This window comes from Paramisgurnus dabryanus, chromosome 15 (genome assembly GCF_030506205.2).
Source record: "Paramisgurnus dabryanus chromosome 15, PD_genome_1.1, whole genome shotgun sequence".
NCBI classification, from domain to species: Eukaryota; Metazoa; Chordata; class Actinopteri; order Cypriniformes; family Cobitidae; genus Paramisgurnus; species Paramisgurnus dabryanus.
The window spans coordinates 30,377,458-30,401,103 of NC_133351.1; the positions used below are offsets into that span (position 1 = coordinate 30,377,458).

Genomic DNA, 23,646 nt, shown 5'->3' on the forward strand with positions numbered 1-23,646 from the left:
TTGCATTAACATAATATTTCTGTAACTCCGACTGCATGTGCTGAAAAACATTAAGAAATAATATTTTATAAAGCCTTTAATATAGCCAAAGAAGTAAGGTAACACAGTGACAAACATTCGGTCTTTAAATATGCTATAGAATAAAAAACTTTATTTATCTAGGCATAGATGAATAAGAGCTCTGTATATGGTAGTGACATATTATGAGCCTCAAACGTGTTTGTTTCCTCATTTTTATGTAAACCTCATGCACGCAAAAGACTGCTGTAAAACGGGCCAATAATCTAGTTGTTAGTTACCGAGCGGCGCCAATTTAGGATATTTACTTACCTTCAAAATCTTCCCTTTATCCACTTCGGTGAAATTGTCCAAAACAAATTGTTCATAAATCATCAAAAGTGCAAGGAAATGGAATATCCAAGCTTTTTAATCCAAAATGATTTGTTCGACTCACAATCTTGATTTACGATATAAATACTGTAAAGAATTAGTTTACTACCGGACATTTGTTCGACTCTCACTTTTCATTCACGATTTATAATGATATTCAAGTGTCACGTTTAATTTGTACAACGTCTGAGGAACAAATACTTCCCTTTCAGCCATTCCATAAGAGGCTACATTAATTACAAAGTTGTTAAAATGTTTACTAATGTGAGCTACTGACATGAGCTGCAGAGCCAATCAGAGCAGAGCTCATTATTATTATTCATGACCCTTCCAAATAAGGTAATAATAGACTATTTCATTCAAAGTACAAACCCTAAGGTTGTAAATGGACATGTAAAAAACGTTTCTGGGTCATTTTTGCACTTAATACATACCCTTCTATGTAAATATCAAAGAACAATTGAACAGATTATATCAATGCATTCTTTGGCACTTTTAAATAAATATTCAAGATAAAAAAATAATTAAATGGATAGTTCAACCAAAAATCTGTCATAATTTTCTTACTCTCATGTTGTTACAAACCTATATAAATATTTTTGTTTTGATGAACACGAAGGAAGATATTTTGAGGAATGTTTGTAACCAAACCGATCAGAAGCCCCATTCACTTCCATAGTAGGATAAAAAATACAATGGAAGTGAATGGGGCTCATGAAGTGTTTGGTTACAAACATTCATTAAAATATCTTCCTTCGTGTTCATCAGAAAAAAAAGACATTTATACAGGTTTGTAACAACATGATATTGTAGAAGTTTCTGTAGAATGACCCAAAAGACAACAAACTGTTTTACTGTGTATGCATTCAGTTTTATTGAAGAAGGAAGATATCAACAGGCAGCGCTTTACCACCTTAAAATTTACATAAAAATTGAAACATTTATTTAATCAGGATACAAAAATACACATCTCAGTGACCTCCATATTGTAATAAATAGTTAACCATGCATCTACCATAAAAAGGCACAAAAAAGAGTCAGTTAGTAGTCATAAAAATTACTCACTACTTACCAAAAATCATCCAGATATCAATACAAGTGACTACTGCAACATTATATTCCAATAGTGAAACACTTACACATCAGTTGTTTAATCTTAATAAATATGCAAACATTGTAAATATACCTATACACGTGGTCTTAAAAATGAAACCGTGCCATTGTAAACACAATGTAAACAAATGAAACTCGCATCACACTTCTCTTAATTGGACATAAATCATGTCAGAGATATGTTTGCTCTACAAATTCCTCAAATCAATTTGGGTTTAGAAAAATCAGGCAGTTAACAGCTTTATGTTCACTGAAGCCCACAGGTCCCTTGAGCGCTCACTGATTTAAATACTAATGGACTGTGTGCAGATGTATTTATTGTGGCATGAGGAAGACTGCACTTGTATGATTTGAGTCATATGAAAACAAACCAACTATACAGAGGCACCATATACAAGATCTGCTACAGCTTGATAACGTTAAGGCGAATTTTGCAGGGCTTCTGGGATCTTTTAGTTTTGTCAACATGACAAAAGTGTTTTCAGATAAACTTTATGTCTTTGGTTATGGCTTTAGCTAGTTAGGGAATTACTTTTTGCTAAAGGACCAGCAACTTGCATATCTGATAAGCATATCACTGCATGGAGAAAGGTTTCAAGATGATGAGATATAACCACAAAAAGACCTGTGTGTAAATATCAAATGCATTTCATTGTCTGAACATCTTATTGAATTTCTGTTCACATCTTCAAATACTGACAGATAGGTCTTCGTGGTGTTTTCTGCTCTACAGTATAACTTTGGGAAAAATGCAGATTTGATTAGAAGTGTACAACACTGGTTAAAGTGCTGGTTACTTAAAGCTTAAAGCCAAAATATTCAACTACCAAACACACAAAGGCCAGGGGGGCATGTGAAAGTTTGTGAATGATGGCTGTCTCAGTTATGTGGTTACCGGCTGAGTTTTCGGGACAGAATGTTACAGGCACAGATTTTGTGCGAGTCTGCCAATACAGTAAACAACCAATCTGAAATGCTTACAGTCAAACATTTAAGTAAACTTGATAGGTGCTCACTTCTGAGGGATAAGACATGTGGCCGTTAAAATATTTATAACACAACTGTTTACTTAATTATGTAAATCAGTGGTTCTCAACTTAAATAGTAAATGTTAATAATAGATAATTATAAATTATGCAAAAAAAATCATAATTAGGTAAACAAATAAGCTTAACCTATAGCATTCCATACAGTATGTTTTATGTTCCAAAGTCTTCAGTCCATTCGAACTCTACAATATTTAGGGGCGGTTTCCCGTACAGTGCTTACCCCCCAGATTAAAATTAATGTTTGGGCTGCTTTAATTTAAAAAAATCTTGCACTAAGATGTTTCATTTACTTAATTTATGCATTTGGCAGACGCTTTTATCCAAAGCGACTTACAGTGCATTACAAGATATACATTTAACCCGTTTGTGTGTTCCTCAATATAGATCTTTGATCTATAGAAATGACTGGATTTGAATGTAACAGTGTAAGGTGAAGCCAGCGCAACGTTCGAGCGGCCATCTTGGTGTGCCCAACCGGCAGAGGGCGTCATTGACTTGCATTCAAAATCATGATCTAAATTTACCCGCTTTACAGCGTATCAGTCACACAAGATACATTTTTAGGATATGTGTACGTAAATGAATTGTTAATTCTGATGTTATTTGCAATGTTTATGTTTTAATCAGGTAGGATAATGAATTTATAAAAAACATTAAGGTGAGTGTGTCTGCTGCATTTGTTAATGAGACGGGTATAAATAAAGTTTTTGACCTTGAGCTACACGGTCAGCGTTATTTCTCTGAATAAGTTTAGGTAACATGTAAAGATAACAATTACAAAACCAGCAAATTATTTCATGCACATACTATACAAAGCATGATTATTTATTCATTTAGATTTCAGAATGAGCACGTTTGTCATTAATACTAAACATGCTGTGGTCTGTCTTCTGATCTGATTCTGTAATGAATATGAATGTTTAGTTAAGTACTGTTTAAAAACCACAGTATAACAGTAACTATAACAATAACTATGTACGTTTGCGTTGTAATAATGTACAGCGAGACTTCAGATATAAAAACGGAGACTAGTAAAGTGATGTTTTATCATTAAAATCTGATAACTTCCATTAATAAAATGTTTGGGCGTACCAATATGGAGGCGCGGTGGCTTCACAGTTGTGACGTCATGCGCAATCCAGTCATTTATATTGATCGGTGGTTCGAACCCACTACCACTGCCATACAGGAATAACAACATATATTACCCATAGACTGTAAAAAAGTGGATTTGCAGCCCTCAACTGATGTTTATGTTGTCATTTTGTGTATTGGCCACCAGCTGTGTGATTGCAGTACCAGTTTTGGCCACAATCCTACATACTGTTCCTTTAAGTATTGGTTTATACAGTTTTTTTCTGATGTATTCTTTAATATTTTCTAAATTTTAACCAATTGTCACCTGGCGTTGGGGTTAGAGTTGGGTTTGGGTAAGGATGTGATTTTATGTAAATCTTACCCTAAACCGAAGCAACAATGGTAAGAAAATAGGATAAAACGGTTAAGTAACCAATCCGTGCGAATGCCACGGAAGAAGAAAGTTCGTGAATGCGGAGATCCGTGAGAATGCCACGGAAAAATTAGCAAAAACTTCTGTGACTATGCCACGGAAATTTGTGAGATCAGGTTGGCATCACTCACGGATAACCGAAAATGACGTGGCTGGTTGCTGAAACCACGCCTGCCTAGCTCGACAGTAGTGACAGCAGTGTCAGTTCACCCATCACTCAAGTGGCCTTAATTATGCAGAACTTTAAGGCTTAATATCATTTAAACAGATAAATTACAAAAAAAATTCACCCCCCACAATTGTCACGAAGGGAAAAAATTAGCTACATAGACCAAAAACACTTTTTGTACCACGCTGTAAACACATTATTTCCTGCTGTAAAGTTTTAAAATGGGGGTCTATATGGGAATTGACTCTTTTTGGAGCTTGCCTCTAGCAGCCAGTCGATGAATTGCAGTTTAAGTTAGGGAGGTTTTATAAAGTTCAGTGTAATGATTTTAAGGACATTTATGTACAGTAAACAATTTAGACATTGTGTGGCATCTATACTTAATGTACAATATCAAATCTGTGTCCTGAATCAAAACCAGTTGAGAACCAATGATATACAAAATGCAATAATCAATTCATGAATAAACAATTATTGCTTATTAAACTGAAGCTCACTTTTAGTTTAAAATTGAATCTAGTTGGGTTTTATGTTTGAGAATAATAATTATAATTCTAAGTGAACTCTTCAAATGTGTATTTTCCTTAAAAAAAAAACATCTTGAAATATTCCACGCAATGAACCAAAGCCAGTCCTCTAGGTTTGTCTCATTCCCCTGTTTGTTTTATTTCAGGTAAATTATGGGGGGAATTACATTTCTTAGTACTTGGGAACAACCCATCTTTTCCAAAGATCTCTCTCTCTCTTTCTCGTATACACACACGCTCTGTCTTTCAATCAACTACTGATGTTATCTATCACCATCTAGAGGAAAATGATAAAATAACATCAAACTAAAGTCCACTGCTATGGTTGTGTTAGCCAATGCATAAACACATGTAGCTCAAAATTCCCCAAATTTACAAAGAATGACAAAAACAAAAAATAAATAAATGAGGCACAGCTGTTTTATAGTCTGAATGAGGAAACATCCAGCCATCTAGCATGTTATCCTGGAAGCACAGTTAAACAGGACCAACAATCCGTCAATTTGGAAGATTTATGAATTTCAGAGAGAACATGGCATGATTCGTCTGTCCAAAACTCCACCTTATTCCAAAACCAAAAAAACGAGGAGTGTGTGAAGTGCATCGTTTTAGTTTTCCATGGAAAACCTCACATAATAAAACTTCATAGAGAAGAAATGTATCGAAATAAATACAATAATGCACCTTCCACAGAGTACAACAGCACTTGACGTGTAAAGGCGATTACATGAGAATTCACAAGGTGCTCTATACACAAATAAAAAATGTGTCATCTGATAATATCATCCAAGCATACTATTATACAAAAGCTTTAAATGGCATTAAGAGTTTAAATGTGTAAATGTATATACTGTACTGTACAGTGCATATATCAGCGACCAAAACATCTCATACCCTGTAATGCCACCGACCAAATGCAGACGCAGGTACTCGATCAAATCTCCACTGGGTTCCTGAACTCAGCCGTATGAAGAGCAAATAAGCTATGCAATTTTGCAGGTCAACTGCAATTACTTATTTAAAACAATAATATATTATTCCTATTTGAACTAATGTAAAACGCTATGTTTAAATAGGTCTTGTGTTTTATGTAAATTTACGCTAAGACTTCCAGTTATCTCTATCTAAATTTGTTTGTTTGTTGGGATAGTAAAGCATTTTAAAAACAGGGGGTGACTCTGATCCTTAAATGACTTACCTAATATGTTGAAAAACATTTCTTACCAATAAAGCTCATTTTACAATAAATATGGCACATGACGTTGGTTTTCCACACAAAGTTTCCATGCAGACGGATAGAACAGAAATGAATCAGCAGTCTACTGTTACCAAAGGGATGCTTCAATAGTAACAAATATCATTATACTAAATCCATAAAAAACTTGTTCAAGTGTTAGTTTGTACAATAAAAAACAAGACGCGCTGATCATGCAGTAAAACAGCTATCCAAATATAGCAAGCACACCATGCATCAGTATATCACGGTCAAAGAAAACCCCCTTTGACCTTTCTGGGACTGCGCAACCACTTTTACTATGATTGCCGTTTCATTGCAATACTAAGCAGTCTTTCTCTTTCAGTCTCCTTAAAATGTAAACAGTGCTGTTGAAAGCAGAATATTGCTGACACATCACATCACCCTCCTATTGTTGCCATCGACCGCAAGGCAAAGAGCCAGTTTGCTATTTCGAGGCCTTGCTATTCTCAGAGAGAACATTTCATGGAAGTCCTGTTCTGCTACTTGATTTCCAAACGTTTAAAGTGGCCAGAGTTTGCCTGTGCAATGAGAATTGCATACCTGATTGTGTCACCGATGTGTGATGAGTGAGTAATGGCTTTTCTATGGGTCCAACACAAAGACTTGTACACAATCCTTGTCGTTTTGGCACCAGCACACCGGCTTTCGATAAAAACACTCCTAGCTTTTCTACATGAATGGCAGAAAGCCCTCTATCCACAATCCTCCTCCACACGCTCGAGCTCCAATTGAGCTCACGAGAGGAACGTATCTTCACGTCTCACAGGTCCACCATCGAACTCTTGGCCAGATCCTTAGTTCCCTGGAGAATTCTCTTCATATGTCCCACCTTCGAGATCCCCAGATCCTGTCGTAAAAAGTAAAGAGAAATGAACTCAGACGGATGCTTCACGCTTGCCTGAGAAAATTCATCAAATGTGTTCATGTATGGTCCAGATTATTTAAGCAACTTGATGCTCATAATCTGTGAATTTAAAATCAAAGTCACCGTCTTACCGAATAATGCTCTTATAATGAAGATAACACATATCTTAGCAGCTTCTTAAAGGGATAGTTCACCCAAAAATAAAAATTAGCCTACATTTTACTTAACCTCAAGCCATACAATGTGCATTTGACTTTTTTATTTCAGTCAAACACAGTCAAAATTATAATAAATAATATCCTGGATCTATTCAGCTTTATAATGACATTGGATAGTGCCCCATTTTAAAAGTTTCAAAAAGTATCCATATCAGGTTATTAAATGTCTTGCAAGGTGAAGCGATGGGATTTTGTAAAGGAAACATTTTTATTTCAAACTTTAAAAATTATGGCTTTACATGTGTTCATAAGAGTTGAGGTCAGGAAGAAGGCTGACCTCTGACCCAACGTTACAACAAATCACTTCACTTCATAAGACATTTTTAACCCTTTCCCCGCCATTATAAGGGAAATCATAAGAGAAAAGAGAAAACGCTTCCCTGCCAATGAAGAGTTTTTCCGGCAATCCATAATACCGATATTATCTACCAGGTGGCGTTCTTCCGCAACTTATTAAACCCAGAAGTATCAGCTGTGTGTCCGTATTAAGGAGCGCTCTGAATCTGATCTCTATCAAAAGTCCTTCACAAAAATGCAATTATCTCAGCTTTTTGCTCAAAATGTTGTATTTTTTACCCATATTTGAGAGGTGATAAAAAGAGAAATAATAAAGGTAGGGTAATTTTTTTTAATCAGAGGGTCTGTTCTTTCATTTGATATATTATATGTTTATATATGTAAAGAAGAACATTTTCTGGAAGGCATTAAACTTTGGGGAAATCATGAAAAATGCTGCGGCTGGCTGGCAACGTTTAGAAAAAAAATGCTGGCGGGGAAAGAGTTATGGCTTGAGGGTGTAAAATATGGGCTTATTTTCATTTTGGGGTGAAGTACAGTATTCCTTTAACCACATTTTAACTAACCTCGATTGCTTTGATTTGTACTTCAAGTGATTATAAGCACCTTAGCAAGGTGCTATCATTTGGTTTAAGCGGTGAAAAAATGTATTGTATTTATTATCAACTTTATTATATCAAAATAAATTTGTTACAAATACAAAATATATTTTTTTTAATTAGCATGTTTTTATTTGAAACGTATAAACAATTAAAAATAAAGCTTGTATTTTATTGTGATTATTAATTTGAATGACACAAACTTTGTAAAGTATTAAGCAATCTAAACTGCAGATTGAGTTACATTAAGTGGTATCTAATAGCAGTTAAAGTGACTATAAACCACAAGAAGAAACTTATCTGTAAACTGCAGCCAAACTACTAACACACCATTACATCACTGTAGCAGACCACTTGAGATTTGATGAACTTAAACATGTTACATGGGCTTATTTATCTGTGAAATCATTTTCAATATATCTTTAAAGATGTCAAAAAAAGGGGATAGGCTCTCTTCGTATTCAAAAAACATGGCTATATTACATAAAAAAAAAAAACATTAAACTGGGCAGACGTTTGTATACTCTGGACCAAAGAGCACCTTCGGATTTGTCCTTATATCTTTAAAGACGTTCCTATAAACAAAATGAGATCTAAGCAGATACATGGTGGGACATTTGAAATGGTGGGACGTAACAGAGGCGTAAATATGGCACAGTCCAAGGTTCACTAGTGCATGTGATGAGTGTGATAGTGCTGACACATAAACATTTAGTACCACACAAGACTGGGCTGCTTTAACCAATTGTGTACATCTTATTATTATGTGAGATTGTCATGGTAAGGATGTTGAATTTATTATAATGTCCCAATTGTGAGAAGTGCAATGAAAGCATTTAGTTTCTGGTGACAAGGCTTATAGTGCTTAATGTTTAATAAGCCATCTAATGTGCACTGTACTGTACTGTACAACTAACCAAATACAAACAAGGGCAAATTAAAGGGACAGTTCACCCAAAAATGTGATCATTTATTCAACCTCATGTTGTTCCATAACCACATGCCACTATTCACTTCCTGCTTTTATCAAAACAATCGCATCTTAATGATGACAGCGCTCCCGGACTTGGATCGATAAGAAGTACAGTGTGAGTGCGTGCACCTGGGGGAGTAGGGAGAGGTGACAATCGCGCTGGGGCTTGGTTTGGTTTGGTTTGGATAATGTGAGTGCGCCCGAAGTGACAGCTCTGCAGTAGCGGTGTGAAGTGTTTTAGCGTTAAACTGTGATTGTTATGGATCTGGTGTTCTGTTAAAGCCTGCATTTATCTTCAAATGGTGTCTTCAACGATGGTAAATGAAACCACTTGTTTGGCATTCCTATTCTGACACCAAACAGCACAACAAGACATTATCTAGCGAGTTATCGTTCTCATTTCACTTATGTGCAATTCATTTCCACTGTTTTTCTGATACCACATTGCACATGCAGCTCACAGTGACGTAACTGTGACGTGTACTCGCAATAGGTCTATACTTAAAAATGTAAGGCAACCAGCTAATATACAGAGTAAAACTCTTATATGAAATGAGTGTGAGATTTCATAGTGAAGGACATACTAATAATAACTAATAGTATGAGTTAAAGTTGTCATGTGACTTCAGAAGATTGGAATAAGTCATAAAAACAACTTTAAAAGGTCCCGTTCTTTCTGTGTTTTTGAAGCTTTGATTGTGGTATATTGATTGTGGAAAACGCGGTATTTTTCACACAATTAACTTATCTCAATAGCGCTGTTTTCACTTCCAGGCTGATGTCTTCATTGTTCTGTGAAGTCCCTCCTTCAGAAATATGTATCGAGTTCTGATTGTGTAGTTTGTTTAGTGTGTTGGGATTCGATAGCAGCTTACTGTACGTACACACCGCCGCAGACCTAACGGCGAATTCACACGGGGCGTAAGCGTTGACGCTTCCCATTCACTTTTAATGGGTGACGTCAAGCGTTGGCCAACTGAATTGTGGATCCGTCGGCGCCGCATCAGTGCCGTTGCTCGCGGCAGAAGTTCTCAACTTTTCAAGCGGCAACGCGTGCATCAGCCAATCATATCGCCTTATGCAAATAACCTAGGCAGAGCCAGCCAATTACGTTTATGGAAGACCGGAGCTTGTGTTGCGGCCACAGTGATTGGCTGTTGGCCACGCTTCAGACAAGCCTTCTGTTAAGCGTTAACGCTTACGCCCCGTGTGAATGTACCGTAAGCTTCCAAAGAAGCTCAGGCCGCCCGGTCAAGGACTCTTGTCAAAAAGTACGGGGAAGGTTGTTGACGCTTTGGCAACAATACATTGACATTACAGTATAAACCTTTTATAATGACAGCATTTTATAATCGTTTGGTCTGGAAAAAATTCTAATTAGCTATTATTATTATTACAATTATTATTTTATTGCATTTGTGCAATTGGTTAAATCTGTGTTACGGTGAAACATGAATCACGGATCAACTACGATAGCTACCTATTCTTCCTGCGATGTGACTATATGGATTTGTAGATCGTGATATTGATGCTTAAACGATACACTGTGCAGTCCTCCTGGCAAGACACAGACACATTTGAGTATCTATCAGTATGTTATGTTATAAATCATCAGCACGCACTTCACAAACTCACCGGAGACACCAACTATACCAGCTATTTTATCCCATGCCACGTTCTTTTGTAACTGGTCCCTATATGAAAATAAAGTCATATCATAAATGATAGGAAACCCAGCAACAGCGATTATGATTTTCTCGGAACTGATGTTTTGGTAGGAACGAAAGTTTACTTCGTATTTTTCTCCGGAGTCAGCCAGCGAAGAACGTCTAGGCTATATTCCGATTGGTTGCTGGCGTTTTGCCGCTGCTTGAACCGCGTCATAGCTCATTATAAGTTGAGCTTCTTTCAACTTTCTGAATGACGCTCAGGTCCCTCAAGACGCCCAAAACGTGACGCCGTTGGATTTGACGTCCTTGCAGCTGAGAGAAGCCAGCTTTCATTGTAATTGAATGACTTCCGGTAACTTTGGACGCTCAAGTCTGCGGCGGTGTGTACGCACAGTTAGCTTAACCACAGCTGTTTGAGCCAAAGCTGGCGACTGATGTATTACTGTGGGCGGAGTTTAGTCAAAAACTGTTTTATTGACGTCATTCAATCGGAAAAAAATTTATGCTATTATAGCAACATTACACACTAACGAAAGTTTAAAAAAATGGGATCAGAAAAAACGTCAAAAACCTTTAATGACATTCAGTTTTATAATATACGTATATATATTTGTGTCTCTCAGAAAAAAGTAAATCAGACTGGTCTTGAACAACATGAGGGTGGATAAATGATGAAATGGTTTTAATTTTGGAGGAACTATTGCTTTAATCTTACCCTGTAAACGAGACACTGTTTAACACTTAAAAGAGGCGTACAAAGAGTCCAAAATGGTTTGTGATCAGATCACTCAAATCCCATTCCAAGGTATTCAGAAACATATGGGACCACATTGCATTTTTTGTGTAAAAATTAATTCGACTACCTGCCTGTCAATCAAAAAAATGTAGCTTTTCTCTGCTTTATACAGTAACACAGACATAGTAAGTGATCATGAAATAAAAAAAACTATTTGATGAAATGCAATCACGAGGAGACGCTTTAAAGAAGCATGTTAATACCATATAAAAACAGTATTGTGTCTCATATGACCACTTGACTGCATCACAAGAAACAAATGTTAATAACAGGTACACTTTAAAAATGGCTGGGTTATTTTTAACCCATATTGGGTAAATATTGGACAGAAAATATGCTGGGTTAGAAAATGACCCAATGTTGTGTAGTGGTTATGCAAACATTTGGGTTAAAGCAGTTTGGTAAATTTTAAACCCAGCTGGATGTTCTATCTAAAATTTACCCAGAATGCGTTAAAAATAACCCAACCATTTTTAAAGTTTGTAAACAGGGCATGACTCGCATAATGCTTTCGCCAAATCACACACTGCAAAAATCTTAGTCAGTAAATTTATTTTGTATTCCAATACAATATACATAAGCATTTTTATAACAAGACCACTTTCTTTTCTATGAAAAAAAATATTTAATTACTAAATGTTTTTATGGTAAGTGGTTGCAATTAATTTATTTAAGCTACATTTAAACAAAAACGATTAGTAAAGTAAAATAAAATATAAAACTTGCGTTTAAATGTAGCTTAAATAAATTGATTGCAACCACTTACCATAAAAAAAATTGTAAATTCAATGAACCATTTTTTTCAGTATACTTTAACAATTAAATATTTATTGTTTCTTCTTACCTTATTGGTACAGTTTTTGCTAAAATAAACTAAAAATAACCAACAAAAATGGAAAAACCTAACTCTACAGTCTCTACAATTTTGCTTCTCAGGTAAATGTATTTTGTTTAAAGAATGTTAATTTCTTAAAGGAATTATTATTATTTTTTGCAGTGCACATACTGTACACACACACACATTGTGCACACATAACAACATATTTCACTGTACTCATGAGCGACCCAAACAAAGGAAAATGAGTGTGAATCTGCCTGTCACACAACAGCATATGCCGCTCAACCGCGTTCATTCACCCGCCTACACTGCGCCTCTTTAGAAATAAACCTCGATGACTCTAGTCTGCGTGCGTCCAGGGACGGTTAGTCATGTGAGTACGGTTTGCGATTGAAATGACATTTGCACAGAAGAAGCCAAGCAGAGCAGTGCAACACAAAATAGCAAACAGGGTGACAGGAGACAGCGAGAGAGTAAGATCAACAGAGAAAGTTATCGGTTGTTTTCAGGGACATTGTGAGGCACAGGTAGGGGTTTTTGTGTGTATACCTTCAGGTCTCTCCGCTCCAGGTGCAGAAGCTCGGATCCGCGGATGTCGTGGCGGATGAAGGTGTCTTTGTACTCCCCCAAGCTGAGCTGCTCCAGCCAGGCGGCCACCTCCTCAGTACCCCACCTCTGAACTACACAACGAAGAGCGAAAAGCCCCCTTCAGTGTCTAACCCCCGTTACACTCGCAGGACACAAGCAAACAGGGTCAGGCCGAAAGGAGAAACATATAATAAAGAACCACAAAGGGAAAAGGAACCGAAATAAACAAAGTACACAGAAAGAGAACTGGCGGCAGCAGCTGGCAAAGAGAGGGTTAAACAGGTTTGGTTTGGCACAGGTCTCTGGTCCCTGGCACACCCAGAGGCATTTCTGGCATGCAGGTTATTACATTGGGACGCCCACTATCATCTCATAACGAGCAAACACAGAGAAAGAAGAGAGAGAATACGAGAGAGAGAGAGAGAGAGAGAGAAAAGGGGGAATGGGAGACTGAAGCCTGTGCAACGCTCCTAACATCCTGAGCAGTTCATTGGCTGATTTCCAGACAGGAGCGCCAAATCCCTAATGTAGTTCTTCTTGTATTAACCCTCGAACAAATACTGTAGACATTCAAATATGACAGGTTCTCCCTGCTACTAATTTCTAGTAAAATTACAGATTATAATTTTTATTACAAGAACTGTCTCTGAAAACAGGATTGAGAGACTGTTTTGCTATTTTGTGATCTTTTATGTCAGGAGAACAGGTGTTTGCAAAAAAAATAAAGGATCCTTGGATAAGAGGTTTGTTTTGATTAAAGGTGATGTGTGTGATTTTCACAATTTTCATACCCATATTTATTGCAAATGTTAACAAACTTCTGTGTAAATGATTAATAAATAATTCACTGTGTAAATGGTCACAATTTAGTACAATTGTTTTACACAGAGACTCACTGAGCTGGTGTCTGATGCATAATGCACACAAAGCTGATTTTCAGTCGTTTCAATTTTACTGGCAGACTTTTACACAACTAGTTATTATTTTGGATTAACAAATTCTGATTAGTAATACTTCAAAGATTTTATTAAAGGATTAGTCAATTTTCTAAAAAAAAAAAAAAGATAATTTACTCACCACCATGTCATCCAAAATGTTGATGTCTTTCTTTGTTTAGTCGAGAAGAAATTATGTTTTTTGAGGAAAACATTCCAGGATTTTTTTCGTTTTAATGGACTTTAATGGACCCCAACACTTAATAGTTTTAATGCAGTTTAAAGTTGCAGATTCAAAGGACTCTAAATGATCCCAAAGAGGCATAAGGGTCTTATCTAGCGAAACGATTGTCATTTTTGCAAGAAAAAAAAAATATGCTCTATAACTTCTCACCTTCCTCCGGCTGTGTGATGCGCCAGCCCAACCTCACGTAATTGCATAATGACGTCCAAAGGTCACGTGTTACATATATGAAATGCACATTTGAGGACACTTTTAAACAATAAACTGACACAAAGACATTAATTAGTATCAATCCACATAAAACAACGTCGCAACGGTCCTCTTTCTCCACACTTGTAAACACTGGGGCGTAGTTTTGCATACGTCATCCGTAACCTCTTGACGTGATGATGTATTACGTAAGGTTGCGCTGGCGCGTCACAGGACCGGAGGAAGATGAGAAGTTGTGGTTTAAAAGAGCATATTTTTATTTTTCTTGCCAAAAATGACAATCGTTTGGTTAGATAAGACCCTTATGCCTCGTTTGGAATCGTTTAAAGTCCTTTGAAACTGCAATTTTAAACTGCATTAAGTGTTGGGGTCCATTAAAGTTCATTAAAATGAGAAAAATCCTGTAATGTTCTCCTCAAAAAACATAATTTATTTTCGACTGAACAAAGAAAGACATCAACATTTTGGATGACATGGTGGTGAGTAAATTATCTGGATTTTTTTTAAGAAAATTGACTAATCCTTTAAAAATTTAAGATTTCTGAACTTATGCGGTTCCTGCGGATCACGGATCAACACTCGAAACGCTCAATTTCCGCTGTGTCATTCGTGCTTACCGCGCAGCAGGATGCCAGGATGTGTTTGCATTGACTTAACATGTAAATCACTTTCGCTTGCTGCCTCTTCCGCGTCTGGTGTGAACGCAAAGTTAAGAGCGTTAAGACATGAAAATGATCTTACTCGTGCTGACTCATTTTAAATGGACTTTGCTGACTCTGTAGACTTTAAACAGGTGTAGCTTTGTCATTTTTTGTCAAATTCCAACAAATCATACATCAATTTGAAGTTTTTTAATAGAGAATGTTAACTCTTTCCCCCGCCATTGACAAGTTAACTCGTCAATTAAGATAAACGCATCCCTGCCAATGACGAGTTTTTATGACAATCGATATTTCTGCTATTGTCCACCAGGTGGCGCTCTTACATAACCTATAAAACACTGAAGCATACAATAAGGTCAAAGAGTAAAAACTGTGTATGTTTTGAGGATCGCTCTGAATTTGATCTCTAACAAAAGTCAAATGCAATTATCTCAGCTTTTTGCTCAAAATGTGACATTTTTGAAGAAACCCACTCATATTTGAGAAGTGATAAAAAGAGAACAAGTATAGGGTAGGATGAAAGTTTTTTTGTATTTGTTTGAAAACAGAGGGTCTGTTGTTTCATTTGATATATTGTATGTTTATATATTTAAAGAAGAACATTTTCTGGAAGGCATTAAACTTTTGTGAAAATCAAGAAAAATGCTGGCAGGGGAAAAGAGTTAAAAGTAATTTTTTACTTAATATCAAGGAGAAGTCACGAACAGATGCACCATACACAAGGGGTGCCGCACGCCAAAAAAGTTGTCTCAGTGGTACTTTCCTAACATCGTCTTGCCTAAACTAATAGCGTTTGGGACAGGATTTATTGTTACTGTTTAGCTGTGACTTGACTGGTATGACAGAAAAAACGCAGATAGAAATCAATAGATGGGGTAGAAAGGAAAACCTATTTGTAAACATATTTGTAATGGTGCACTCACACCAGCCGCAGTAGAGGCGGCAAAAACGTGCTATTTGTGCGTAGTTGGACGCTTGTGCATTTTGAGTTTACTAGCTTCATTCGCGCATGAAAGCCGCACGTGAAATTTAAGTCATTCAAGACATTCACGCGAAAAATTGCGTCATGGGAGGGGCTTCTGCGACTCCGCTCACTTCCTGTAATCACGTCACTACTACAGCAAGGTCCTGATTGGTTAACGCGGCGCGGAAATCCGCCAAATTCCTGCGGCTACGCTCAATTTGCGCGGAATGCGCCATATTCGCATTGACTTAACACGTAAATCACTCACGTTTGCCACCTCTACCACGTCTGGTGTGATCCCTGCATAAGAATAAATCACACACATCACCTTTAGGCATTTAGTTAAACTCATAAAAAGGTGGAGATTTGCAGTATTATAAAAATGTCTCTGCGGTCGTAAGATTGTTGTTGCCCTTCTGTGCCGTACACCTTGGTTTGTGCCTGCTGTTCATGTGTAGACACAGACTGTTTCTGATTCACAGGACAACATCATGACCAAAGGAGTACAGGGTGCTCATGGATGGCTGGGTTGGACATCACAGAACAGAGAACAGTCTCAGAAAAGAATGTAGATGCTATATGGAGCTCTGTGTAACCAAACAGGCTGTATGTGATGTGACATTTCTTTTTCAACAGCTTCATCTCACACCAACAACAGACACATTTTTACAGATATAAGGAACAACTCGGTGTCTGCATCCCACATCTGTGCATTTCTGTTCCCATCAGAACGTAACATTAAAACACACTCGACAAGATCATGAATGCAACAAATTGTGGGGCGTCCGTGACAGTGTTGTACCTCTCATGTGAGGATAACACAAACACTTTCTCTCTTACCTGACTGTGGACTGGACTTCTTCTGGATTTTCTCTTTCTTGAACTTTGGCACTATTCGGAACATACTGCTCCGACTGTTTCTCTTTCCATATTCCAGTGAGTGATCCTGATCAACATAAGATATCCCATCACTCTCACAGTCAAGAAGCAACACTCAAAACACTTCATACTTGTTAATACTATAATAAGTTTGATTAAAGTTATTTGGTTACAAATGTGTTTATTAACAAACTTTTAAAGGAGCATTTCACCCGTAGAAACATTAATCTTTATTGAAAGTGTGTCATATTTGTAGTCGAAATGTAAAATACATTTCGCATTTGGTGCCTATTTGACCGAGAAAAGGGGTGTTTGTAGTCTCACCCCCACAACAAAGATTTTGGACTTCCTTTTTTCAATGATGCAAAATGATGACTTTTACATCATTGAAAGAAGGAAGTGCAAGACTGAAATCTGTATTTCTCCTGTCTCAGCGGCAACTGAGAAAATTATGCATGACCATTCAAAAACATGACTGGGGTTTTAACTATACAAAGCTTAATGCAAATGGGTGAAGTGTCCCTTTAAAGGAATATTCCATTTTCTTAAAAGAAAAATCCAGATAATTTACTCACCACCATGTCATCCAAAATGTTGATGTCTTTCTTTGATCAGTCGAGAAGAAATTATGTTTTTTGAGGAAAACATTACAGGATTTTTCTCATTTTAATGGACTTTAATGGACACCACCACTTAACACTTAACTCAACACTTAACAGTTTTTTTTCAACGGAGTTTCAAAGGACTATAAACGATCCCAAACGAGGCATAAGGGTCTTATCTAGCAAAACGATTGTCATTTTTGACAATAAAAATAACAAATATGCACTTTTAAACCACAACTTCTCGTTTAGATCAGGTCGTCATGCGCTAGCGTGATCCGACGCAATACGTCATGACATCAAGAGGTCACAGAGGAGGAACGCGAAACTCCGCCCCAGTGTTTACAAATGTGTTGAAAGAGGACCGTTCCTACGTTGTTGTATGTCAACGGATACTAATTAATGTCTTTGTGTCAGTTTATTGTTTAAAATGGTCCGCAAATGTGCGTTTTATATATGTAACACGTGACCTCCCTACGTCACTACGCATTTACATTAGGTCACGCTGGACCGGACCTAAACGAGAAGTTGTGCTTTAAAAGTGTATATTTGTTATTTTTATTGTCAAAAATGACAATCGTTTTGCTAGATAAGACCCTTATGCCTCGTTTGGGATCGTTTAGAGTGCTTTGAAACTCCGTTGAAAAAAACTGTTAAGTGTTGAATTAAGTGTTAATTGTTGGTGTCTATTAAAGTCCATTAAAATGAGAAAAATCCTGCAATGTTTTCCTCAAAAAACATAATTTCATCTCGACTGAACAAAGAAAGACATCAACATTTTGGATGACATTGTGGTGAGTAAATTATCTGGATTTTTCTTTTAAGAAAATGGAATATTCCTTTAAGAACATTTAAACCTAGATCCAATGCTTTGTCTACATCCTTTATCAAGACCACTTTCTGCAGGCAAAAAGCATCTTTATCTCGAAGGCCATTGAAAAAGCCCAATATACAGTAGCTGCTAGTGAAATGCTGCTTTGAAGAGCCATTAGCCAATCAGCTTTGTCATCATATTATTTTGCTGTGTTATGTCATATTAAATCTTCAATTTAAAGAACGTCTCGGTTACGTATGTAACCCTCGTTCCCTGAAGGAAGGGAACGGAGACGTCACGTCGTGACCGACGAATTGGGAACCGCTCCGCGGGTGACCTATCTACTTCGAGAACTATAAGAAACGCCAATGAACTTGGCATGCAGGTATTTGCATAATGCCGGCGCCGCCCCGCCAGGTGCGTATATAAGCCGCAGGTGCACAATACCAAATTAGCTATATTATTGCTGAGAAGCCGAGCAGCAGTGCCCGGCCTGAAAACAGCAATGGAACAGCAAACTGTGGCGACGGGACGTGACGTCTCCGTTCCCTTCCTTCAGGGAACGAGGGTTACATACGTAACCGAGACGTTCCCTTTCAGTCGGTCACTACGACGTCACGTCGTGACCGACGAATTGGGAATCCCTACCAAAACGCCACTGCAGCTGAACCCTTCCAGTGTCTGTAAAAGCCCTCCGCCCTCCACGTAAGGGGCGGAACCTAAGGCGAAATGCAGAAGGCCGGTCACTACCTGTTCCTCAACCCACGATAGTGAAGCAGCGAACTGGGGAAGCGTCTAAACTGAGCGGAGCTAGAACACTGCGGAAGCCATCCCCTAAGAAGGTTGAATGGATGACATAAAATATAAACAACCGATAGGTTGCTGATAAAAAGTCTCTGAACAAAACATAGTATGCAGAGAGATGCAGAGCAGGCTCTGCTAAGGAAAACGTGGAGGATTAGTACCCCACGGAGTATACACACAAATGAACCCCACGTAGGGGACAAATGTGGACGCCTAGCCTACACAGGTTTACAGAGAATACATCAGTGATAGGTTGACAGCGGATGCTCCGCAACACCAGCTATCAGGGCGGTGGAGGAGAGGCAAAAACAGTTTTTTAGACGTTTTTGCCCCGATGGCCTTCCATATTGGTGCAGATGTGCAGCACCAAAATAGAGGCTCCAAGCCGACACACGAGCCGACCCTCGGCATTCTTAACTAGTTAGTAGAAAGAACCCGAGTGGAAACCGGTTCGACACGAACACTATAGAATCTTGTGAACGTATTAGGTGTCGCCCAGCCTGCAGCTCTACAAATATCTGTTAGCGAGGAACCGCGAGCCAGTGCCCAAGATGATGCCACACTGCGTGTAGAGTGAGCACGTAAATTAAATGGACAAGGCACATTCTGCTTTTGATATGCAAGGGCTATAGTATCCACAATCCAATGGGACATCCTCTGCTTGGTGACAGCTTTTCCTTTCTGCTGACCACCGTAACAAACAAAAAGCTGATCTGAGGTCCTAAAACTTTGCGTCCTGTCTATATACACACGTAGTGCACGAACAGGGCATAACAAAGCCATGGCTGGGTCTGCCTCCTCCAAAGGCAGCGCTTGGAGGTTCACCACTTGATCTCTGAAAGGAGTGGTGGGAACTTTGGGCACAAAGCCGGGCCGGGGTCTCAGTGTTACGCTGGATGCAGCCGGCCCGAACTGAAGGCACGATTCATCGACCGAAAATGCGTGAATATCCCCTATCCTCTTAACAGAAGCCAAAGCAAGGAGAGTTAATGTTTTCATAGTAAGAAATTTAACACTCACACTATGCAGAGGCTCAAATGGGGCTTCCTGGAGTGATTTCAGCACCAAGGACAGGTCCCAAGGAGGAATAGAGGGAGGACGCGAAGGATTCAGTCTTCGAGCGCCTCTGAGAAATCTAATGACCAGGTCGTGCTGTCCTCGTCCTCCCGGATTTTGCATAGGGTTTGCGCAATGAGGCTCACCGGAGGGAACGTGTATTTGCGCATGTTTCGCGGCCAGCTGTGTGCCAATGCATCCACGCCGAGCGAGTCGTCGGCTAGTGAATAGAACAGGCGACAATGGGTCGTCTCTGGGGAAGCAAACAGATCTATCTGCGCTTTGCCGAAACGTCTCCAAATCTGCTGAACCGCAATGGGGTGGAGTCGCCATTCGCCGGGACGCGCAGCCCGAGAGAGCGCATCCGCCTCTACATTGAGCGTGCCCGGGATGTAAATGGCACGAAGAGACCTCAAATTCTTCTGACTCCAAGCGAGGAGATGACGGGCGAGATGCGACAGGTGACGCGAGCGTAAACCGCCTTGACGATTGATGTACGCCACGGTCGCAGTGTTGTCTGTGCGAACTAATACATCTTTGCCCTGTAACTCGTTGCTGAAACGGACGAGCGCAAGATATACAGCCCACATTTCTCGGCAATTTATGTGCCAATGCAGCTGGGGTGCCGTCCAGACCCCCGAAGCCGCAAGCCCATCGTACGTGGCCCCCCACCCCGTGTCCGAAGCATCTGTGCATACTATTGCATGCCTGGAGACCTGTCTCAGAGGCACACCGGCTCGGAGAAACGCACGGTCTGACCACGGAGTGAAAGTGCGACGACACGCAGGTGTAATGATAACACGGTGAATGCTGCGCAGCCACGCTCTCCTCGGGACTCGATCGTGAAGCCAATGCTGAAGCGGTCGCATATGGAGCAGTCCGAGCGGAGTTACAGCTGCGGCTGCTGCCATATGCCCCAAAAGCTTCTGAAATTGTTTCAGCGGGACCGCGCTCTTGCTCTTGAATGTATTCAGGCAAGTCAGAATCGACTGTACACGCGCTTCTGTTAGACGAGCTGTCAAATCGATCGAGTCCAGTTCCATACCGAGAAAAGAGATTCTCTGCACGGGGCAAAGCTTGCTCTTTTACCCAGTTGACCCGAAGACCCAAACGAGCGAGGTGTTTTAAAGTTAAATCTCTGTGATCGCACAGCGTCTGACGTGTTTGAGCTATTATTAGCCAATCGTCCAGATACACGAGAATGCGCACACCTCTCTCTCTCAGGGGTTTTAAAGCCCCCTCCACTACTTTGGTGAATACACGGGGCGACAGAGAGAGCCCGAATGGGAGGACTTTGTACTGGTATGCTCGCCCCTCGAACGCAAAGCGGAGAAACGGCCTGTGCCGGGGGAGAATCGATACATGAAAGTACGCGTCCTTCAGGTCGATAGATGCGAACCAATCGTTTGGACGAATGCATGGAAATATGCGTTTGGGCGTCAGCATTTTGAACGGCATTCTGTGAAGTGCACGGTTCAGCGAACGCAGGTCCAGGATCGGTCGCAAGCCGCCGCTTTTCTTGGGTACAATAAAGTAAGGGCTGTAAAACCCCGACCTCATCTCGGCTGGAGGGACCGGCTGGATCGCGTCTTTCGCCAATAAGACAGCGATCTCCGCACGGAGGACGTGCGCATCGGCAGCTCTCACCGTAGTGAAACGAACGCCGGAGAATTTGGGGGGACGCCGGGCAAATTGGATCGCGTAGCCGAGACGAATCGTGCGTAAAAGCCAACGCGACGGGCTGGGAAGCTGTTCCCACGCCCCCAGACACCGTGCGAGAGGAACTAAAGGCACGATCGGTGTACCCGCGGCGGGCGCAACGGAGGTGATCGCCGGTGTGTGCGTATTGGCCGCACCGACAGCAGTGTTGTGCATGATAACACTCACCTGAGTCCGCTGCTGGGTGGGTGAGTAAGGGAGGCTCTGCTGAAGACACCTCACGCCACTCGATGCACCCTCTGGCGAAGGGGGAGGAAGACGATGGGTTATGAGCCCGTGATGGTCTTCTCTCCCCTGAGAAGTCAGAGAGCGCGATGGGGTTATGAGCCCGTGCGTTGCTCTCGAACTCCTCTGATGAGTCGGAGAACGAGGGGGGGTTATGAGCCCGCCCGTGTCTCCGGCGCTCATCTGAAGACCTAGAGATGGAAGTGGAATTCGCTCTTTTTGTGGAATTGTGGGTGCCGACTGAAAAGTCGGCGGAACAGAAAAATGAAACAAAAGATTCCCCAACCGGCCCTCCTCCGGTGGGGGGAGTGGTGCCTTCACCATCTCCCGAAGAGCGATCCCCTCCATCTCTAGGTCGCCCGTCTCAGGGCCGCTTCGATCTCCTCTTTCCACCCTTCGGAGCGGGCTGAGCGGGCGGGGCGGGCTGCTGGCGACCGGTTCCTCGCTTCTTAGAAGAGCCCCGGGGAGGAACGGAGGCGGCCGCCGCAGGACGCCCTCGGCGAGGAGCAGGCTGAGGCGCCGACGTGGACGGGGCAGGCGCAGGACGCTTCCGACGCGGCATGATTTGAGCTATGGCCTCAGTCTGCTTCTTGGCCGCGGAGAATTGCTGGGCAAACTCCTCGACCGTCTCGCCGAACAGGCCGGTCTGGGAAACCGGAGCATTCAGGAGCCGGGTTTTATCAGCATCTTTCATGTCCGCCAGACACAGCCAGAGATGGCGTTCCTGGACTACCAGGGTAGACATCGCACGCCCGACGGCGCGTGCGGTGACCTTGGTCGCACGAAGCGCCAGATCAGTGGCCGCACGCAGTTCAGAGAACTCCGCCGAGTCGTGACCTCCCGCGTGCAGGTCCCTCAGAGCCTTAGCCTGATGAACCTGCAGCAATGCCATGGCATGCAGGGCTGAAGCTGCCTCCCCACAAGCTTTGTAAGCAGCACCGGTCAGCGCCGAAGACTGCTTACAAGCCCGTGAGGGGAGAGTAGGCTGGTCCCGCCAGGAGGAAGCGACACCGGCCGGACACAACTGCATCGCGACCGGCCGCTCCACTGACGGGATACCAGTATACCCCCTGGCATCTCCACCCTCGAGAGAGGTGAGGGGTGAAGGCTGAAACGGTCGGTTCCGAGCGGAAAACGGGGTTTTCCACGACCGCGTCAGCTCTTCATGCACCTCGGGGAAGAAGGGCACCGGGGGCGAGGACTGAGAAGCCCTGGCACCCCCGAAGTACCAATCATCGAGGCGGGACGGTTCAGGTGGGGGAGGTTCAGTCCACTCCAAGCCGACCGCCGCCGCCGCCCGAGCAAGCATGGCTGCCATCTCGGGGTCGAACGCAGGACCCGCAACCCGACTCGAAGGCAGGAGCGGATCTGGATCGACGTCCGAGGCTGACAACCCCCCCTCCGACGTTACGGTGGACATCGCGTCCGGTGGAGGCTCGACAGAGCGCGAGGACACCGTAGAACACGGGCCGCTCGTCTCCATCACTCCGCTGGCAACGGATCAGGGCGCTGGGAGCTGCTGGACGAACCAGCAGACCGACCCAGCACCGTTATACGGAGGTCATCCTTCGCAAGTTTGGTAGCTGCGCCCTTAGCAGCACCAGACTTGGAAGGCGGGTGCCGTTCCCGGAGAAACGACACCCGTCTCCGCAAATCCGCCATAGTCATGCCC

The 23,646-nt window shown here is 41.1% G+C and overlaps 1 protein-coding gene across 9 annotated transcripts in view; it reads right to left on the reverse strand.

The window, feature by feature from the left end:
- Positions 1-1,245: 1,245 nt before the first annotated feature.
- Positions 1,246-23,646, reverse strand: part of dgkh (diacylglycerol kinase, eta) — a 151,383-nt gene continuing 128,982 nt past the window's right edge. For 7 of the 9 annotated variants that reach the window (XM_065293029.2, XM_065293027.2, XM_065293030.2 and 4 more), the window contains 3 exons: positions 16,716-16,821; positions 12,822-12,952; positions 1,246-6,863 (listed from right to left, as the gene is read on the reverse strand). In XM_065293029.2, the coding sequence (XP_065149101.1) occupies positions 6,777-6,863; positions 12,822-12,952; positions 16,716-16,821 (324 nt within the window). In that variant the 3' untranslated portion in view covers positions 1,246-6,776. The remainder of the gene's footprint in view (positions 6,864-12,821; positions 12,953-16,715; positions 16,822-23,646) is intronic. The other 2 variants (XM_065293031.2, XM_065293036.2) reach the window with 1 other exon arrangement.